We start from the raw sequence: 22,893 nt of genomic DNA on the forward strand, positions 1-22,893 counted from the left end.
TTTTTTTTTTTCCCAATAAATTATAAAGATTTTCCTTTTCCCACCTATTTCCATTATATAAAATAAAAAAAATATAAAAAAAAAAAACCCACTAGAGCTATACCTTGAGTGCCCTACCATCCATTCTTAATTAGCACATTCGTTTAGATAATATCACCAACTTTAACTTTAACACCTATGTGTTCTATTGTAGTATTGTTGTTGACATCTTTTGATGATCTGCTTCTATCACTGCTTGTTTGTCGCTACAACCACACCAACCCCCTCCACCTCTCTGTCTCTCTATCTCTCCGCCCCCCACACACACACCTTAAACCAGCTTATATTTCAGCTCTTTCCTGGACTCGAACTCAAGTTCTGTCGAAGGGTCATGAGGACTCGAAACGTCAACTCTTTTCTTCTCCGCCGATGCTGCCAGACCTGCTGAGTTTTTCCAGGTAATTCTGTTTTTGTTTTGGATTTCCAGCATCCGCAGTTTTTTTGTTTTTATACAGCATAGGAAGAGGCCATTTAGCCCAATGTGCCTTTGTCAGACCTGTTCACTCCCTTGCTCTTCCCCTCATAACCTGGCAAATTTTTAACCTTCAATGATTTATCTAATTTCCATTTGAAAGTTATTATTGAAACCTCATCTTGCCTCTCATTCCTTTGCCAATTACCTAAAATCCATGTCCTCTAGTTACTGCCCTCTCTGCCAGTAGAAACAGTTGCTCCATATTTATCTATTGAAACCCTTTATAATTTTGAACACCTCTATTCTCTTAACCTTCTCTGCTCTAAGGAGAACACAAGAGTTAGCACAAGGTTGGTTTGAAAACTTCCTGGGAATGGCAGTAGATTCCCCTCTTTCATTGACCAGACAATAGGATGAATATGTGGTCAGAATGATGGAGTACAAGCCTCCGGTGCTGTGTTGGCCTTTGTAATATACTTATTCAGTTTTGTCATCACACTACAAAATATAAAGTACCTTCTTTGGGAAGGATATGAAGAAAGACAAGAAGAATGATCTGATGTAATGGGCCCCGAGTACAAGAAAAGATTACAGAACTTGTGGCTCTGCTCAGAAGGTAGTTAACAGGCAGAATTTGTATATGAAATATTAAATAGTCTAGATAAGCTAAATCCAGAATAATACAAAAAAGTCAGGCCAATGGGATCAGAGGATATCAATTTAGTTAGTGAAAATTAAATTTCAAATAGATATATTAGGAGGATTTTATTTTTATCGGAAGGATGATAAATGCTTGTATCTCATTAGAGGCAAGGTACAGTACCACGTCAGCCTTGGCTCAGTTGAGTGAGAAATCTATATATTTGAGTCCCTGGCTAACCAGTGCCAGACTGAAGGAATGCTGCATTGTTGGAGGTGCTGTCCTTCAGATGAGATGCTAAACTTGTCTCCATACTTCATGCTCTTCTCTGGACCTGGAAAAATTTATTAACTTTGCTTCCAATTTCCACCCATCCATCATTTTCACATGGTCCATCACTGATACTTCCCTTCCCTTCCTTGACCTCTCTGCCTCAATTTCTGGTGATAGACTATCCACCAATATTCATTACAAGCCCACCGACTCCCACAGCTACCTTGACTACAGCTCCTCACACCCTGCTTCTTGTAAGGACTCCATCCCATTCTCTCAGTTCCTTCGCCTCTGTCGTATCTGTTCCAATGATGCCACTTTCCAAAACAGTACTTCTGACATGTCTTTCTTCTTCCTTAACCTCGGTGGTTGACAGGGCCCTCAACCGTGCATCTGCCCTCACACCTTCCTCTCCCTCCCAGAACCTTGATAGGGTCCCCCTTGTCCTCACTTATCACCAACCTCCGCATTCAAAAGATCATCCTCTGCCATTTCCGCCAACTCCAGCATGATGCCACCACCAGACACATCTTCCCTTCAGCCGCCCATCGGCATTTCATTCGGACCGTTCCCTCCGGGATACCCTGATCCACTCCTCCATCACCCCCTACACCTCAACCTCCTGCCACGGCACCTTCCCATACAACTGCAGAAGGCGCAACATCTGCCTCTTTACTTCTCCCCTCCTCATCGTCCAAGGGCCCAAACACTCCTTTCAAGTGAAGCAGCGCTTCACTTGCACTTCCCTCAATTTAGTCTACTGCATTCACTGCTCCCAATGTGACCTCTACATTGGAGAGACCAAATGCAGACTGGGTGACCGGTTTGCGGAACACCTTTGTTCTGTCCACAAGCATGACCCAGACCTTCCTGTCGTTTGCCATTTCAACACTCCACCCTGCTCTCATGCCCACATGTCCGTCCTTGGCCTGCTGCAATGTTCCAGTGAAGCTCAACGCAAACTGGAGGAACAGCACCTCATCTTCCAATTAGGCACTTTACAACCTTCTGGACTTAACATTGAGTTCAACAACTTCAGATCATGAACTCTCTCCTCCATCCCCACCCCCTTTTTGATCCCTTTTTTTCTAATAATTATTATATATTTTTATATATATATTTTTCTTTTTCCACCTATTTCTATTATTATTTTAAAAATGTATTTCCATCCATTGTTTAATCTCCACCTTTTAGCCCATTTTGATCCCTTCCCCCCCCCCCACTTGCTCGTCCTGCTTTCTACCCTTAATGTCACCATTAGCACACCCTTTCGCTAATATCACTACCCTGTCAACACCCCTTTGTCCTTTTGTTTATGACATCTGTGACAATCTCTCCTTTGCCTCCACCTATCACTGGCCCCCTATCCAGCTCCACCTGTCCCACCCCCCTTAAACAGCTTATATTTCGCCACATTTTTATTCCTCTTTAGTTCTGATGAAGAGTCATACCGACTCAAAACATTAACTCCGTCTTCCTCTCCACAGATGTTGTCAGACCTGCTGAGTTTTTCCAGCAATTTTTGTTTGTGTTCCATGCCCTTTTGGTTATTGGGACCAACTTAAAGATCCTATTGGTGTTATTCAAAGAAGGGCAGCAAGTGCACCCAGTGTCTTGGCCAACTGCCTGCTCTCAACTAGTAACAAAGACAAATGAACTGTTATCTTTGCTGTTCCTAGGAGTTGCCAGTTCAGAATGTGCTGCACTGTTAAAACATTGAGATGTTATATTGTAATAAGGAGTTACATAAATGTAAATTATTATCATCATTAAAAACAGTTGCATGCTCATCTGAAAGGTTTTGGGTATTAGAGGAACAATCTTGACGAGAAGCAGAACCTTTCTCATCTTTATAAAAACAAAATAACTGCGGATGCTGGAAATCCAAAACAAAAACAGAATTACCTGGAAAAACTCAGCAGGTCTGGCAGCATCGGCAGAGAAGAAAAGAGTTGACGTTTCGAGTCCTCATGACCCTTCGACAGAACTTGAGTTCGGGTCCAGGAAAGAGCTGAAATATAAGCTGGTTTAAGGTGTGTGTGTGGGGGGCGGAGAGATAGAGAGACAGAGAGGTGGAGCGGGGGGGTAGTGGGTGTGTGTGGTTGTAGGGACAAACAAGCAGTGATAGAAGCAGATCATCAAAAGATGTCAACGACAATAGTACAATAGAACACATAGGTGTTAAAGTTAAAGTTGGTGATATTATCTAAACGAATGTGCTAATTAAGAATGGATGGTAGGGCACTCAAGGTATAGCTCTAGTGGGGTTTTTTTTTATAATGGAAATAGGTGGGAAAAGGAAAATCTTTATAATTTATTGGGAAAAAAAAAGGAAGGGGGAAACAGAAAGGGGGTGGGGATGGGGGAGGGAGCTCATGACCTAAAGTTGTTGAATTCAATATTCAGTCCGGAAGGCTGTAAAGTCCCTAGTCGGAAGATGAGGTGTTGTTCCTCCAGTTTGCGTTGGGCTTCACTGGAACAATGCAGCAAGCCAAGGACAGACATGTGGGCAAGAGAGCAGGGTGGAGTGTTAAAATGGCAAGCGACAGGGAGGTTTGGGTCATTCTTGCGGACAGACCGCAGGTGTTCTGCAAAGCGGTCGCCCAGTTTACGTTTGGTCTCTCCAATGTAGATGAGACCACATTGGGAGCAACGAATGCAGTAGACTAAGTTGGGGGAAATGCAAGTGAAATGCTGCTTCACTTGAAAGGAGTGTTTGGGTCCTTGGACGGTGAGGAGAGAGGAAGTGAAGGGGCAGGTGTTGCATCTTTTGCGTGGGCATGGGGTTGTGCCATAGGAGGGGGTTGAGGAGTAGGGGGTGATGGAGGAGTGGACCAGGGTGTCCCGGAGGGAGCGATCCCTACGGAATGCCGATAAGGGGGGTGAAGGGAAGATGTGTTTGGTGGTGGCATCATGCTGGAGTTGGCGGAAATGGCGGAGGATGATCCTTTGAATGCGGAGGCTGGTGGGGTGATAAGTGAGGACAAGGGGGACCCTATCATGTTTCTGGGAGGGAGGAGAAGGCGTGAGGGCGGATGCGCGGGAGATGGGCCGGACACGGTTGAGGGCCCTGTCAACGACCGTGGGTGGAAAACCTCGGTTAAGGAAGAAGGAGGACATGTCAGAGGACCTGTTTTTGAATGTAGCATCATCGGAACAGATGCGACGGAGGCGAAGGAACTGAGAGAATGGGATGGAGTCCTTACAGGAAGCGGGGTGTGAGGAGCTGTAGTCGAGATAGCTGTGGGAGTCGGTGGGTTTGTAATGGATATTGGTGGACAGTCTATCACCAGAAATTGAGACAGAGAGGTCAAGGAAGGGAAGGGAAGTGTCAGAGATGGACCACGTGAAAATGATGGATGGGTGGAGATTGGAAGCAAAATTAATAAATTTTTTCAAGTCCTGACGAGAGCATGAAGCGGCACCGAAGTAATCATCGATGTACCGGAGAAAGAGTTGTGGAAGGGGGCCGGAGTAGGACTGCAACAAGGAATGTTCCACATACCCCATAAAGAGACAGGCATAGCTGGGGCCCATGCGGGTACCCATAGCCACACCTTTTATTTGGAGGAAGTGAGAGGAGTTGAAGGAGAAATTGTTCAGCGTGAGAACAAGTTCAGCCAGACGGAGGAGAGTAGTGGTGGATGGGGATTGTTCGGGCCTCTGTTCGAGGAAGAAGCTAAGGGCCCTCAGACCATCCTGGTGGGGGATGGAGGTGCAGAGGGATTGGACGTCCATGGTGAAGAGGAAGCGGTAGGGGCCAGGGAACTGGAAATTGTTGATGTGACGTAAGGTGTCAGAGGAATCACGGATGTAGGTGGGAAGGGACTGGACAAGGGGAGTTGGAAGGGAGTCAAGATAACGAGAAATGAGGATCATCCTCCGCCATTTCCGCCAACTCCAGCATGTTGCCACCACCAAACACATCTTCCCTTCACCCCCCTTATCGGCATTCCGTAGGGATCGCTCCCTCCGGGACACCCTGGTCCACTCCTCCATCACCCCCTACTCCTCAACCCCCTCCTATGGCACAACCCCATGCCCACGCAAAAGATGCAACACCTGCCCCTTCACTTCCTCTCTCCTCACCGTCCAAGGACCCAAACACTCCTTTCAAGTGAAGCAGCATTTCACTTGCATTTCCCCCAACTTAGTCTACTGCATTCGTTGCTCCCAATGTGGTCTCATCTACATTGGAGAGACCAAACGTAAACTGGGCGACCGCTTTGCAGAACACCTGCGGTCTGTCCGCAAGAATGACCCAAACCTCCCTGTCGCTTGCCATTTTAACACTCCACCCTGCTCTCTTGCCCACATGTCTGTCCTTGGCTTGCTGCATTGTTCCAGTGAAGCCCAACGCAAACTGGAGGAACAACACCTCATCTTCCGACTAGGGACTTTACAGCCTTCCGGACTGAATATTGAATTCAACAACTTTAGGTCGTGAGCTCCCTCCCCCATCCCCACCCCCTTTCTGTTTCCCCCTTCCTTTTTTTTTCCAATAAATTATAAAGATTTTCCTTTTCCCACCTATTTCCATTATAAAAAAAAACCCCACTAGAGCTATACCTTGAGTGCCCTACCATCCATTCTTAATTAGCACATTCGTTTAGATAATATCACCAACTTTAACTTTAACACCTATGTGTTTTATTGTACTATTGTCGTTGACATCTTTTGATGATCTGCTTCTATCACTGCTTGTTTGTCCCTACAACCACACACACACACCCACCACCCCCCCCCCACCTCTCTGTCTTTCTCATCTTTGATTGTTATGACGCCTTTAAATGTAGCTTTCCATAGAAGTAAAACTAATGAACCGACCATTATTTTTATTTTCCCTGTTCTTTCTCAGCACATTTTTAAATGCTTAATATCGCACTAAATTTCCCCAGACCAGGAACACTACAAGAATCTACTGGCACCAATTTACTTTAGTAAAATTTCATTATTATTTTCCCAATGGCCTCTTTGAACTTTTGGTTTCATTCATATTTTCAAAATCAGCTACCAGTCTAGACGTAATAGTAAGATCGCATGTTGCTAAGTTACAGCAATAAAACGTAAATACAACAGCAGAAGGGAAATGAGAAACTTAAAAAAGGAATTGTGTACTTTTATGCCCGACATGGATGTCAGTACGGACGAGACCAAGTTAAGGGGCGAGGCTCATAGCTCAGGGTGCCACTAAGGTTTGAAAGTCTAGAAGGGAAAACAAGATAAGTCAGGGGCTTAGAGGTGATCAAGTTAAAGTTTGATTTTAAAACTTGTAGATTGTAGGAAGGAAGAAGAGCTAGGGACATAGCAGCGATTGGTGCTGTATAATTGGCTTCAGTGTCCCTGGGTTAGAAGATGGAAAATCAACTGGATTTGCCATTGCTGGTTGCCATCTAAGATATTGGGTGAATATTGAAAGGGCCCTGCCAATACACTTATAAACTGCTGACATTCAGCAACTAACCTCATACAAGACAGATGTCTACTTGAGCAACAGCTTGCATTTATATAGCGCCTGTAACATGGTAAAATGCCACAAGGTGCGAAAAGGGAGCATAATCAGACATGATTCGTCATTGGGTTCCATGAGCTGTTAGGATGGGTGACCGAATGTTTAGTCAAAGAGGCAGGTTTAAAGAAGTGGCCTAAAGAGGGGAGGGAGAGATAGAGAGATGGAGTGGCTTACAGTGGGACTTCCAGAGCTTAGGGCCCAAGCAGCTGAAGGTGAAACAGTAAAAATCGGGGATATGCAGGACACCGGAATCAAAGGAATGTAGAGTACTCGGATAGTTGTAGGTCTGAAAGAGGTTCCAGAAATGGGAACAATGTGCAAGATACAGCAGAGCATTCAGAGTCCAAGGATTCATATCCCAGTCAGAGTCTGGGCTGAAGGGGAATATGGGGTGGTGGGAAGAAACCTGATGTAATAGCTTTTGTTCATTTGGGAAGATGAGTTCTGTTACTCTACCATTTGTTACAGTTTACATTACATGACTGCCATTACCTCTGTGATGATGTACTTACTGGAATAATCAAAATCCATTTTCCATCACTCATGGGGGCTGTCCTATGTGCACCTCCTCCCCTATTTGCCCAATACTTTAAACAGCACCATCTTTCAATTTAAAACAAAATTGCTTTCACAGCGGCAATTAAAGTTATGACAGCATGACTTCAGCAGTGTGCAATATCTTGATCAGCCTTGACATTTATCTGTGTAAAGATCACATAATGAAAGCAATACCACGCAAACCAGTGTGTGGTTTCTAAATAAACAATGCATTTCTGCAGTTTAAATAACGTTACCTAAGTAACCTCTAGTAATGTTAAAACCACTATCTTATGCCTGAATTTCCCCATTTTTAAGTGTACGCCAGGTTTTAGAACCCTTAGAGGTTTCTTTCCTTGGGTGATGAAGTGCATATCCCAGATTCGACGATGGCCACTTCATCATCTAACAAAGGGAGCTTCTCAGAAGCTTGAAAGTTCTGTACTGCTCACTAAGGATCAGGTTATGATTTATCGATGGCCCGATAATCAGTTTAAAAAAAAGGAAACAGCAGTGGTGTTGATTATCCTAATGTTAAGAGACCCCAAGTGCTCTGTTATTTTTAGCTACAAGTTGAAACTCCTTTGTCTAGGGCCTGAGGGCCTTGTATTAACCCTAGAACCTCCTCTCTCTCACTTAAACAATGAAAGAGCGTTGTGTTTGAACAGAAGCTTCACTGGTGTTCCCCTGACATATTTGCCTGAAAAAAACGAATTTCAAATCCCGTGTCTGGAATGTATTTTTATTTAAAATTAGATGCCCGCCATGTAGCAGCTACCCTCTCACAAAGGCCACTTTTTTATTTGCTGTTTTCAGTGCTGACCAATGGTACCTAGTTTCTCGATCTCCTTCTGTGTTGCGTCTATCAAAATCAATGAGCAGTGATTGAGGGGGTGCTTGCAGTCAGTACTGAGTAAAGGAATACCTTGTTTCAGTGGCTTACTTTAGAAAGCTAGCCCCATTTAGTGGGGAGGGGTTGGGTGGTGGGGGGTTGGAGGTGTTTCTTAGTGGAGTAAACTTCAGAAAGACTACAGAGAAGCAGGGGCATTTTGTCCATCTGTCTCATCTTACCATTAAAATTGATTCTTCTTGAATGATTCCATGTTTCTTTTACTTCCGCTACCTGACTCAAACCATTCTAACTCCTTATCAGAAGAACTACTTCCTGATGTCAGACCTGAATGTGCTTTGCCGTTTTGTACCCATGTCCCCATGCCCTGCAGTCATTGTTCAATTCAAATTCAGTCAGGGTTAAACTATGCTTTTCCACTTGAAATTATAGAATGATATAGCACAGGAGTCCATTCAGCCATTGTGCCAGTCCTTTCACTCAGCCTTGACTGCTAGCACCCCTTCATCAATCACTATCATTACCTTTGATGGGGCAGAGAGAGAGGAGGGCGGGAATCTATAATTGAACAATCATAGGAACAGCAAAAAACTTGCCTTAGATAAGACTCTCGCCTTTGTTCAAGGCTAAAGAGCCCCAACTTTTTATAAACTTTCCTCACAGTTAGTTGGATACAAGATTGTATTTTCCATGGACTTTCTTAGTAAGTTAGGAAAAGCATCTCTTGTACTTTAAATAGCTAATTCTGTTATTAATTTGCTGATCTATTGTTTTTCAATGGCCCAAAGTTTGCTGCTGGCATGCTGTGTGATATACAAGGTCTGGGTTTTTCTTTGACTCGATTTATATCTTGGTGGACCTCATTATGTTAATATTTTCATAGCCGATGTCTAAGGAAGGCATGTGTCAGTGAAATATTGATTAACATTGTATTTCCAATGAAACTTGATGCAGTACTGCCTGTTGGTATAATAAACCAAATAATAACTCCTGCATTCACTTTCTTACAGCATGCGGACTACTACAGGCTTGCGTCAGCACAATTTGATGAAGAGGCAACAATAGCAGACACCCGTGTCAAGTAAGTACTCTAAATAGGGACTGTTTGCACAGCCCAGAAATATTGCACTGGGTCAAAGGCAGAGAATCTTGGATTGCTGAATTTGTGATTTTTGACTTACCGGTGGCAGGTTAGTTGGCATGCGGTAATCCGCACATCTGCGGTCGGGTGCTGGGATTATTCAACATGACTTGGACCCTTTTCTAATTAATCCTCAGGGTGTGGGCATTGTTGTCTAGGCTGCCATTCATTGCCCATCTCAAGTTGCTCTTGGGAACATTGATGGTAAGACTTCTTCATAAACAGCTGCAATTTCACACAACTGAGTGGCTTGCTAGGTTAGGTCACTTCAGAGGGCATTTAGGAGTCAAGCACAATGGTCAGGGATTGTAGTCACATATAGGCCCAGACTGGGTAAGGACAGCAGGTTTGTTCTCCTAAAATACAACAGTGAACCAGTTGCGTTTTTACAACAATTTGACTACTTAAAGGTTACTTTTACTGAAACCAGATTTTATTGTTCAGTATTTTTAAGAACCGAATTAAAGTTCTCAAACTGCCATGGTGGGATTTAAGCTCATATTCTCTGTTTATTAGTTCAAGCCTCTGGATTACTAGTCCAGAAGCACAACGTCTATACGACTGCAGTGTGTGTGAATTGGCTAAGAAGCTTCATTTTCACCACTTCCAATGGCCAGGTGGAGAAAAGCAACTACGTAACTTGACATGGAGCCATACAGACTGGGAGTGTCCCAAGCTCAACTCCCAGTCAGTGCTTAAAGCAACAGATCTCAGCTGGGGCATCAGTAGAGGCTCTACAAATGGTTGGAGCTCCTTTGGACTAGGAAAGGAAAATAAATGCTCACTCCAATTTGTTGTTCATTGCTGGAAAGGCAGCATGTCAGGATGTTGGAAGAGGAAAGGATATTGGTGTTTGGGTGTGATGCCCCACATGGTCCAGAAGCATTCATTGCCTGAGTTCATGTGCAAAGGGCAGCAAAGTTCCAGAGGGTGCACTCCAGAGGGTAGATGCAGCAGAGTCATGAGAAGGAAAGGCGGGGTGGGGGGGAATTTGGTAGCTGAATTCAAAATATTCAGGAGGAGCTTCTTTACCTAGAGACTGATAAGAATGTGGAACTCGCTGACATGTGGTGTAAGGAGTAACATACTAGCATGGATAGAAGATTGGCTGGCAGAAAGCAGAGCTTATGCATAAATGGGTCTTTTTCTGATTGGCAGGATGTGACGAGTGGAGTCCCGCAGGGGCCTGTGCTGGAGCCTCAACTTTTTACAATTTAAAGCAACGACTTAGATGAGGGGAATGTAGGCATGGTAGCTAAATTTGCTGATGACACAAAGATAGGTAAGAAAGTATGTTGTGAAGAGGATTTAAGGCATTTGCAGAAAGATATAGATAGGTTGAGTGACTGGGCAAAAATCTGCAGAAGGGGTATAATGTAGAAAAATGTGAAGTTGTTCACTTTGGCAGGAAGAATAAAAAGGCAGAGTACTACTTAAATGGAGAATGGCTGCAGAATTCTGAGGTGCAGAGGGATCTAGGTGTTCTAGTGCACGAATCACAAAGAGTTAGTATGCAGGTACAGCAAGTAGTTAAGAAGGTTAATGGAATTGGTGTCCTTTATTATGAGAAGAATTGAACACAAAAGTAAGGATGTTATGCTTCAGTTATACAGGACATTGGTGAGACCACATCTCAAATATTGCGTGCAGCTTTGGTTTCCTTATTTAAGGAAGGATGCAAATGCATTGGAGGTGGTTCAGAGGAGGTTTAATAGATTGATACCTGGAATGTGTGGGTTCTCTTATGAGGAAAGTTTAGACAGACTGGGCTCATTTCCACTGGAGTTTAGAAGAGTAAAGGGTGATTTGATTGAAATATATAAGACCCTGAATGGTATTGACAAGGTGAACGTGCAAAGAATGTTTCCTCTTGTGGGTGAGTCCAGAACTAAGGGGCACTGTTTTAAAATTAGGGGCTGCTCTTTTAGGACAGAGGTGAGGATAACTTTTTTCTCTCAGTGGCTTTGTGACTTTGGAACTCCCTGCCTCCAAAGGCGGCGGAGGTGGGAGTCATTGAATGTTCTTAAGGCAGAGGTAGATAGATTTTTGTTCGGCAAGGGAATCAAAGGTTATCGGGGGTAGATAGGAATGTGGAATTAGAAACAAAGAGATCAGTCATGATCTTATTGAATGGCGGAGCAGGCTTGAGTGGCCAAATGGCCTACTTCTCCTATTTTGTATGTTTGTTTGGTGTAGTTAAAGCAACTGACATAGATGTATTTGAGAGTAAGCTAGACCTTTTCTTATTCTTTCATGGGATGTGAGTGCTGCTGGCAAGGTCAATATTTGTTGCCCATACTAATTCCCTTGTGAAGGTGGTGGAAAACCATCTCCTTGAACTGCTGCAGTCTGCCTAGTGTAGTGCCTAGTGTACCCTCACGGAGTTGTTAGGAAGGGAGTTCCAGAATTTTGAACCAATGATAGCGAAGGAGCAATGATATAGTTCCAAATCAGAACTTAGAGGGGAATTTGTAGGCGATGGTGTTCCCATGCATCTGCTGCCCTTGTCCTTCTAGGGGGTAGAGGCCATGGGTTTGGAAAGTAATTTTAAAGGAGCCTTGGTGAGTTGCTACATTGCAACTTTTAAATGGTACACTGTGGCCCTTGGTGGAGAGAGTGAATGTTTAAGGCCTTGGATGGGATGCTGATTAAGTGGGCTGGTTCAAGCTTCTTGAGTGTTGCTGGAGCTAGTGGAAAGTATTCCAAAGTATTCCTTACTTCTGCATCGTAAATGATGAACAGGCTTCGGGGAGTCAGGAGGCGAGTTGCTCGCTGCAGAATCCCCAGCCTCTGGCTGGTCTTGTGGCTACAGTATTAACATGGCTGGTCCAGTTCAGTTTTTGGTCAATGGTAACCCCCAAGATATTGAAGTTGCAGGAATTCAGTGATGGCAATGCCATTCAATGTCAAGGGGGGGATGGTTGATAAGTACATGAGAGAGAAAGGAATCAAAAGACATGTTGATGGGGGTAAAAAAAAGAGGGTTGGGAGGAAACTCGTGAAGAGCATAAACACTGGCACTGACCAGTTGGGCTGACTGGCCTGTCTCTGTACTGTAAATACTTTATGTTTCCAGCTTGAAATGAAATGTCCCCGACAATTATATTAGTGAGCCTCCTCTAGCAGCTGGATATTAATATGATGGTATTCAGCCACGTGAATCAGACCATAGTGCTTTAAACCTTTATTTTTAAACAGTATTCTGTTATTTTTATTTTAAATAGATGCTATAAAGACTGCACAGCCTTTGTAGTTTGCTTTTTTGTGTATGCCTGTGTTCAATAAAAGTTTACACTTGTGTTGTGGCCCATAAATGGAGCATATGCGAAGCAGATGGAAGTTTAAAACATTTATATTTGTCAAATCCTGACAAAAAGAAAAGCAAGTTTTTATATAACCTCTGCAGACCCTATTGCTGTGGAAAAAACTCTTATTCAATAATTTGCCATGGACTAGTTAATTATATGCGACGTAGGCTAATTCTGTTCCTCAGATTTGAAAGCTTGCTTCTTCAACTACATTTTCTCTAACTTGCCTCCCAACTAAACTGCCTTTTTAGACTGGAGTCAGGCTGCCTGTCATTTTACTTTCATTTCTTGTTCGCTATGCCCTTTTAGTTCAGCTCAGTTAAAGTGTTCACTCATCTTCCTGGTTCCACTTCTGATGAGTAGTCTATCCTGGAAACTGTAATGGCACAGCTGATGGTAAATGCTGAGTTTTTCAAATCCCAAAGGAAAACTTGAAACAACTGCCGCAACTTGTTTTGTAGTTTGTAAAATTTTGAGATGCATGTCTTGAATTCAGTAGAAATAAGACCACCAATTCTTATAGGTTTTTACAAGCTAGATTAAACATTTATTAACAAGAAAATGATTTTTAAGCACATAAATATGCCTACAAGTTACTACTATAATAACTTGTAAATCCCCTACTCAATCTGATTCCCAGTTACACTTTTGTTAAGACAACAGTAAAACATATAGATTTTAAAAGGATCAGGCAAGGTGACACGTGATACCCTGAACCAGTCGAATTCAAAGTGAGTTTTCTTAACTTCAGTTCTTTGAGAACAGCAGCTTGAGGCATAGATGCTGAAGGCTTGTCACACTTGTTAGATCTTAAAAATGCCTACGCTGACACGCAGCCTTTGCTCATTTATACATATTTTCCCCTTTGAATGCATATTCCCATCGATTCACTGTTTCTTTGGACTTTATCTTTTTGATAATAAAAGTCTCTCATAGCACTTAGTTTTACCAGTAATCTTTGGGAAACTTCACCTGGCTGTGTAACACATTTCACCCCTCCTTTGAAAACAATCTAGTCTGGTTTATTTAAAAATGCAAATGTCCTTTACATTCTAAACTTCCCCCATGTTTATGTCAAGGCCTTCAGACCAGCTGCCTTTAATCCAATTAAGCCAGACACACACATACAGACACGGATACCACTATTTTACAATACATTCCAACAACATTATGAGAATTATTATATCTTCCTGACATTCCCCTCCTTATTAAAAAAATGAACCGCCATAATTTAAAAAGATGGCTCCATTTTTATTAACCCATCTTATACTATTTCCTATAGTTATCTATATACTTACACTATTACATTACCAGATGCATGCATTAACATAACAATACGTATACAAATCCTTCGTTTCAGCAGAAATAATTTCAGTTCAGTGTCCAGGTTTTAAATGTCCGATTTTCCCTTTAAGCTTCAACTCTTGATAATGCATCTGCAATCAGATTTTCCCAACCCGCTACATGTAAAATCTGTAGATTAAATGGTTGCAGTAATAAACTCCATATGAATAGCTTTTCACTTCTGTCTCAAAATTTGCCCAGAAACTTTAAAGGATTGTGGTCTGTGTTAACAGTTGTTTCTGACGAATTGTTGGCAACATAAATCTCAAAATGCTGCAGTGCTAACACAAAACCCAGTGTCTCCTTTTCAGTCATTGAATATCTTCCCTGTTGTGCATTTAGCTTCCATGAAAAATACCCTATTGGTTTTTTAATTCCATTTTCATCTTCTTGTAACAGTTTGGCCCAACTGCCTATATCACTGGCATTAATGGCCAACTTAAATTGCTTGGCGTAATTAGGTACTGCCAAAACTGGTGTCGTAGTTAATACAGCTTTCAAACTGTCAAATGCCTTATGACATTCCTGCGTCCATTGAAACTTCTTGCTCTTTTTTAATCGTTCAGTTAATGGATCAAGCACACTGCTAAAATTTTGTACAAATTTCCGAAAAAACCCAGTCAAGCCCAGCAATTTCAGAGCTTCTTGTTTTGTTGTAGGCACAGGGAAATCCATGATAGCCTTGACTTTCACATCGCTCAGAGCCACCTGACCATGTCCAATGTTATGGCCTAGATACATAACTTGCGCTTTTGCAAATTCACTTTCAGCTAAATTCATCACCAAATTAGCTTCTTGTAGTCGAGTCGATGCTTCCAGATGTTGTAAATGCTCCTCCCATGCCTGACTGAAAACTATCAAGTCGTCAATATAAACAGCACAATTACTCAGACCTGAAATTACTTTGCAGTCTTTGAAATGTTGCAGGTGCATTTTTCAAACCAGACGATATGACTTTAAACTGATATAGTCCATCTGGTGGCACAAAAGCCGATATCTCCTTTGCTCTCTCCAATAACAGTACTTACCAATATCCTTTTAGCAAATCCATTTTTGTGATAAATTTTGATTGTCCCATTTTCTCAATACAATCTTCCAACCATGGTATAGGATGTGAATCCGCTTTTGTCACCGCATTCACCTTTCGATAGTCCACACACAGCCTTTGTGTTCCATCTGGTTTCAGTGTCAGCACAATAGGCGAACTCTAATTACTGCATCTAGACTTAATGATATCATTTTGAAGCATGAATTCGATTTCTTTCTGCACTTGTGATAACTTTGCTGGATTTAATCCATAAGGATGTTGCCTTAGGGAAGATGAAACTTCTACACAGACATCATGTATAGCTAAATTTGTCCTTCCCAGCTTATTTCCACAAATATCTTTGTGTGATTGCAAATGCTTTTCCAAATCACTTTGACACTTACTTGGAAGGTAGCTCAATATTACATTTAAATTTTCAAGTACCCCCTCATTATACAGTTTGATTAGAGGAAAATCAAATTCAGAATCCTGTGTTTCTACTTCTTTCTCTCTCATAACTCACTGAGGATAGTGCGCTGTAATATCAAGCCCCAAGCCGTGACAAATATGAAAAGCTTGACCAAACCACCAGCTTGACCCAATTCTACTTAACTGTTCACTTTAGGTTAACAGAAAAGGAGCACAGGGTTTGTATAGTTAATAAGTAAATAACTATTTATTGAACAAACTCGCTTTAGCCAGTGGCAAAAGAAAGAAATATGAACATATCTTTCAACCTGCAGCCATTGTAATTTTAATCCACAGTCCAACAGAAAATAAAAAGATAAAAGCAAATACTACAGATGCTGGAAATCTGAAATAAAAACAGAAATTGCTGGAAAAACTCAGCAGGCCTAACAGCATCTGTGGAGAGAAAAAAAAGAGTTAACGTTTTGAGTCCTTATGACTTCTTCAGAGCTAAAGAAAAGTAAAAATGTACTGACATTTATACTGTTTAAGGGGTTGGAGCAGGTGAAGCTGGATAGAAGGCCAGTGATAGGTGGAGTCAAAGGAGAGATTGCCAGAGATGTCATGGATTATAGTGGTACTGACTAAAGGAGGTGCTGATTGTGGCATTAATGTCAGAGAGCAGAATGTGATAATAGCAGGACAAGGGTAAGCACTCTGGAAAGAATAACATGAACAAGTGACAGATGGCCCTTGGGGGGGTGGGGTGGAGGGAAAAGAGATTGAAAATAGGATAAAAGGTGGGGATAGAACAATGAATAAAAATGAAAATAAATAAAAATAAGTAGATAAGAGATAAAAATGAAAAAATTAAAATTTAAAAATGAAAATGAATATTTAAAAAAAGGGATAAAAAGAGAGTGAGGATGGAGGAGAGAGCTCATGGTCTGAAGTTGTTAAACTCATTGTTAAGTCCAGAAGGCTGTCAGGTGCCTAATCGGAAGATGAGGTGTTGTTCCTCCAGTTTGCTTTGGGCATCACGGAACATTGCAGCAGGACAAGGACAGACATGTGGGCATGAGAGCAGGGTGGTGTGTTGAAATGGCAAGTGACAGGGAGGTCTGGGTCATGCTTGCGGACAGACTGAAGGTGTTCCGCAAAGTGGTCATCCAGTCTGCGTTTGGTCTCTCCAATGTAGAGACTGCATTGGGAGTAACAGTAGACTAAATTGAAGGAGGTTCAGGTGAAGCGCTGCTTCACTTGAAAGGAGTCAGAGGGAGATGAGGTGTTGAGAGTAATGGAGGAATGGACCAGGGTGCCCCGGAGGGAACGGTTCCGCCAATCGTGGAGGTGGGGGGGTGGGGGGTGCGCGGTGTGCGGTGAGGAGAAGATGTGTTTGGTGGTGGCATCATGCTGGAGTTGGCGGAAATGGCGGAGAATGATCCTTTGAATGCGGAGGCTGGTGGGGTGAAAAGTGAGGACAAGAGGGACCCTATCATAGTTCTGGGTGGGAGAGGAAGGTGTGAGGGCAGAGGGGCGGGAGATGGGTCGGACACAGTTGAGGGCCCTGTCAACCACCATGAGTGTGAAACATTGGTTAAGGAAGAAGGAAGCCATGTCATTTTGGAAAGTGGCATCATTGGAACAGATGCGATTGAGGCAAATGAACTGAGAGAATGGGATGGACTCCTTACAGGAAGCAGGGCGTGTGGAGCTGTAGTCGAGGTAGCTGTGGGAGTCGGTGAGCTTGTAGTGAATATTGATGGACAGCCTATCACCAAAAATGAAGACAGAGAGGCCAAGGAAGGGAAGGGAAGTGTCAGAGATGGACCATGTGAAGGTGATGGAAGGGTGGAAATTGGAAGCAAAATTGATAAATTTTTCCAGGTCCGGATGAGAGCATGAAGCAGCACCGAAACAGGCATCGCTATACCGAAGAATGAGTTGTGGAAAGGGGCCTGAGTAGGACTGGAACAAAGAATGTTCCAAATACCCCATATAGAGAAAGGCATAACTGGGACCCATGCGGGTACCCATAGTCACATCTTTTATTTGGAGTAAGTGAGACAATTTAAAGGAGAAATTGCTCAGTGAGAGAACAAGTTTAGCCAGATGGAGGAGAGTGGTGCTGGATGGGGATTATTTGGGCCTCTGTTCAAGGAAGAAGTGGAGATCCCTCAGACCATCCTGGTGGGGGATGGAGGTGTAGAGGGATTGGACATCCATGGTGAAGCGGAGGTGTTTGGGACCAGGGAACCAGAAATTGTTATGATGTGGAGCATCATAGGAATCGCGGATGTAGGTGGGAAGAGACTGGACAAGGGGAGAGAGAACAGAGTCAAGGAAGAAATGAGTTCCAATGGGGCAGGAATAAGCTGACATGATTGGTCTACTGGGACAGTCCTGTTTGTGGATTTTGGGTAGGAGGTAGAAGCAGGCTGTCCAGGGTTAGGAAACTATGAGGTTGGAAGCTGTGGAGGAAAGATCTCCAGAGGAAATGAGGTCAGTGACAGTCCTGGAAACAATGGCTTGATGTTCAGTGGTGGGGTCATGGTCCAGGGGGAGGTAGGAAGAAGCGCCTGAGAGTTGACACTCAGTAGAGGTCAGTACGCCAGACAGCAACAGCACCACTCTTGTCGGCAGGTTGGATAACAAAGTCAGGGTTGGATCTGAGAGAATGGAGTGTGGCAAGCTCAGGAGGAGACAGGTTAGAGTGGGCGAGAGGAGCAGAGGAATTGAGACGGCTGATATCATGCTGACAGTCCTCAATGAAAAGATCAAGAGCAAGTAAGAGGCCAGAGGGAGGGGTCCAGGTGGAGGGAGAACACTGGAGGCAGGTGAAAGGATCTGTAGAATGGAGGGAAGGACTCCTGCCCAAAGAAATGAGCACAGAGACGAAGGCGGCGGAAGAAGAGTTCATTATCGTGCCGAGCCCAGAATTCATTGAGGTGAGGACATTAGGGACTGAAACTGAGTCCTTTGCTGAGTACTGAACGTTCAGCATCAGAGAGGGGAAGGTCGGAGAGTACAGTGAATACACATTAAGGTCTGAGAGTAGAAGACATGGTGGGGTCAGAGGGATGGAAAGGGGTGGAGGGTCCTAGTTGGGCATTGGTATCAATGAGTTGTTGGAGCTTGTGTTCCTTAGCACCTGAAAGGAAGAGTCAAATTTTCTTGTTAAGACATCGGATGAGACGAAGAATTAAATGAAACTGGGGACAAGGACAGCTTTGAGATAGGACGAGTCGGTGCTGCTGGAGGGAGAGATCGAGTGTGTTCATATGGCGGCACTGGTACTGAGTATGGATCTCAGGATGCAGCGAGAACAGCAGCCCGAGGAGCGTTGTATACCCCGGAGATACCTGTAATCCTGGATAGATTCAAAACATGAGGGATGGAACTTTAGTTGGAATCCACTTGAGGTAAGTTGGAGACGGAGACAGTCACTGAGGAAGGAAATATGGCTGTGAAAATGAGTTTTGGTAAACACCTTGTCAAACACCAGAAGGGAAATGGAAAGCAATAAAGGTGAATAGGGCAAAAGAGACAAATGGAAATCTTGTCGGAAAAATAAAGATATGTTCTTTACAACAGTCCAACAGAAATAAAAAGATATGTTCCTTACATGCCTCCACCCTTAAAAGCGATGAAACGCCATTTCAAAAATGCTTTTCATCACAAGGTATGTGACCCAGGGACAAAAAAACATGAGACTTACTTTCATTCATCCTTTGCCTCCCTTTTCCAATCTTATACAATCTTCAGTGTTTCTTACCCCTTTAACTTATCTTGGCATTTTACACCTGGGATAATGTATCCGCAATCACATTTTCTTTGCCGACAGCGTGAACAATCTTTACATTAAATGGTTGAAACAATAGACTCCATCTAAACAGTCTCGCATTTTGAGTTTTATACTTTTCAATGAACGTCGAGGATTATGGTCAATGTATATTAGTGTTTCTTTGGGCAGAAATGTCGCTGTTGGGGGGGTTGTGCAGGGGCAGGTGGGGGCGAACCCGATCGGCACTGCCGATTGGGGTCGTGCTGCCATTTTACATGAGCGGACCAATTAAGGCTCGCCATCGTGACGTGCGTCCGGAAGTGCTCAACGTTCCCTGTGCAGATGGCGGGGGGCTTGGGTTGGGGGGGGCGGTGAGGGGGGTGGGGAGTGGGTGGTGGCAGAATTCCCAGAGTAGTTCCCTGCATTCTTTTGTGCATGTGTGCGAAAGAGCGCAGAGGCGCCTCAGGAAGATCAGTTTAAAGTTTTAAAATTTAAATTAAGGAAGAAGAAGCTTTTAAAACATGTCCCCTCATTCACATGAGCTGCAACATGTCAATGAATTTTTTTCAAAATTTTTCATTTAATTAGTAAATCCTTCATGAAACCTCATCCCGCCCCATGGATGAGGTTTCATGAAAAATGTGAAGGCCGCCTGGGCTCTTTGCCTGCCTGCCTGCCAACCTTAAGGTTGGACGAGCAGCTCAGTAAAGTAATTTAATTCTTTTTTAACAGGCCTTAATAGGCCTTTGATAGTTCAGCGGGCACGCAGCCAACACCGCTGCGTGCCTGCCTAACTGAGGATCAGAATGATGTGCAGTAACGTTGGGATGCACGCCCCAACATCACTGCGCGTCATTTTATGTGTTGGCGAGCGGGCCTCGCAGGGAGCTCGCCAACGGGAACATGCTGCTGTTTGTTATCATGTCGGACATAAACTTCAAATTGCTGAAGAGACAATAATGCTTGAGTTTCTTTTTTTTTTTACTATAGAGTACTTCCTCCGATATTGATTTAGTTTCTTGTAAATGTACTCTACTGGCTTCTCTATCCCTAATTTATCATCTTGTAATAGGACTGCACCTACCCCCAAGCTGCTAGAATCAATTGCCATTTTAAAAGGTTTGGTAAAGTCAGGGGTGGCCAACATTGGTTAATTTATTAAGATTGCCTTCAGCTTTTCAAAGGCTGCTTGGCATTCTGCTGACCATACCACTTTTGCCTGTTATCTTAACAAGTTGATGAGAGGTACAGCCATTGTGCTGAAGTTAGGCACAAACTTCCTACGAAACCCACATATTCCCAAAAATTTCAGGATTCCTCATTTAGTTTTAGGAATGAGAAATTCTATAAGAACGTTAACTTTTGCTGTTCTTGGTAACACTTGCCCTTGTCCTATGATGTGACCTAGGTAAGTTACCCTTGCTTTTGAAAATTTGCTTTTGGCCAGATTTATGACTAAGCCAGCCAACTGCAATTGCTTCAACAGGTCCTCTAACTGCTTTACATGTTCTTCCCATGTGTTACTATATATTATGACATTGTTTAAATAAACCACATAGTTAAGTACTTCAGCTACAACTTGATTCATAAGTCTCTGAAATGTAGCTGGCGCGTTTTTTTAACCCTAACAGTGTGACTAGACACTGATACAACCCAAAACAAAAACAGAATTACCTGGAAAAACTCAGCAGGTCTGGCAGCATCGGCGGAGAAGAAAAGAGTTGACGTTTCGAGTCCTCATGACCCTTCGACAGAACTTGAGTTCGAGTCCAGGAAAGAGCTGAAATATAAGCTGGTTTAAGGTGTGTGTGTGGGGGGCGGAGAGATAGAGAGACAGAGAGGTGGAGGGGGTTGGTGTGGTTGTAGCGACAAACAAGCAGTGATAGAAGCAGATCATCAAAAGATGTCAACAACAATAGTACAATAGAACACATAGGTGTTAAAGTTAAAGTTGGTGATATTATCTAAACGAATGTGCTAATTAAGAATGGATGGTAGGGCACTCAAGGTATAGCTCTAGTGGTTTTTTTTTTATTTTATATAATGGAAATAGGTGGGAAAAGGAAAATCTTTATAATTTATTGGGAAAAAAAAGAAGGGGGAAACAGAAAGGGGGTGGGGATGGGGGAGGGGACTCACGACCTAAAGTTGTTGAATTCAATATTCAGTCCGGAAGGCTGTAAAGTCCCTAGTCGGAAGATGAGGTGTTGTTCCTCCAGTTTGCGTTGGGCTTCACTGGAACAATGCAGCAAGCCAAGGACAGACATGTGGGCAAGAGAGCAGGGTGGAGTGTTAAAATGGCAAGCGACAGGGAGGTTTGGGTCATTCTTGCGGACAGACCGCAGGTGTTCTGCAAAGCGGTCGCCCAGTTTACGTTTGGTCTCTCCAATGTAGAGGAGACCACATTGGGAGCAACGAATGCAGTAGACTAAGTTGGGGGAAATGCAAGTGAAATGCTGCTTCACTTGAAAGGAGTGTTTGGGTCCTTGGACGGTGAGGAGAGAGGAAGTGAAGGGGCAGGTGTTGCATCTTTTGCGTGGGCAAGGGGTTGTGCCATACGAGGGGGTTGAGGAGTAGGGGGTGATGGAGGAGTGGACCAGGGTGTCCCGGAGGGAGCGATCCCTACGGAATGCCGATAAGGGGGGTGAAGGGAAGATGTGTTTGGTAGTGGCATCATGCTGGAGTTGGCGGAAATGGCGGAGGATGATCCTTTGAATGCGGAGGCTGGTGGGGTGATAAGTGAGGACAAGGGGGACCCTATCATGTTTCTGGGAGGGAGGAGAAGGAGTGAGGGCGGATGCGCGGGAGATGGGCCGGACACGGTTGAGGGCCCTGTCAACGACCGTGGGTGGAAAACCTCGGTTAAGGAAGAAGGAGGACATGTCAGAGGAACTGTTTTTGAATGTAGCATCATCGGAACAGATGCGACGGAGGCGAAGGAACTGAGAGAATGGGATGGAGTCCTTACAGGAAGTGGGGTGTGAGGAGCTGTAGTCGAGATAGCTGTGGGTGTCGGTGGGTTTGTAATGGATATTGGTGGACAGTCTATCACCAGAGATTGAGACAGAGAGGTCAAGGAAGGGAAGGGAAGTGTCAGAGATGGACCACGTGAAAATGATGGAGGGGTGGAGATTGGAAGCAAAATTAATAAATTTTTCCAAGTCCTGACGAGAGCATGAAGCAGCACCAAAGTAATCATCGATGTACCGGAGAAAGAGTTGTGGAAGGGGGCCGGAGTAGGACTGGAACAAGGAATGTTCCACATACCCCATAAAGAGACAGGCATAGCTGGGGCCCATGCGGGTACCCATAGCCACACCTTTTATTTGGAGGAAGTGAGAGGAGTTGAAGGAGAAATTGTTCAGCGTGAGAACAAGTTCAGCCAGACGGAGGAGAGTAGTGGTGGATGGGGATTGTTCGGGCCTCTGTTCGAGGAAGAAGCTAAGGGCCCTCAGACCATCCTGGTGGGGGATGGAGGTGTAGAGGGATTGGACGTCCATGGTGAAGAGGAAGCGGTAGGGGCCAGGGAACTGGAAATTGTTGATGTGACGTAAGGTGTCAGAGGAATCACGGATGTAGGTGGGAAGGGACTGGACAAGGGGAGAGAGAAGGGAG

The 22,893-nt window shown here is 43.7% G+C and overlaps 1 protein-coding gene across 1 annotated transcript in view; it reads left to right on the forward strand.

Annotated features, from left to right (window-relative positions):
- Positions 1 to 22,893, forward strand: part of LOC121280224 (MICOS complex subunit mic25-like) — a 452,141-nt gene that overhangs the window by 214,063 nt on the left and 215,185 nt on the right. The window contains exon 6 of the mRNA XM_041191988.1: positions 9,277 to 9,347. Within this exon, the coding sequence (XP_041047922.1) occupies positions 9,277 to 9,347 (71 nt within the window). The remainder of the gene's footprint in view (positions 1 to 9,276; positions 9,348 to 22,893) is intronic.

The sequence above is a fragment of the Carcharodon carcharias genome, chromosome 7 (assembly GCF_017639515.1).
Source record: "Carcharodon carcharias isolate sCarCar2 chromosome 7, sCarCar2.pri, whole genome shotgun sequence".
Classification (NCBI taxonomy): domain Eukaryota; kingdom Metazoa; phylum Chordata; class Chondrichthyes; order Lamniformes; family Lamnidae; genus Carcharodon; species Carcharodon carcharias.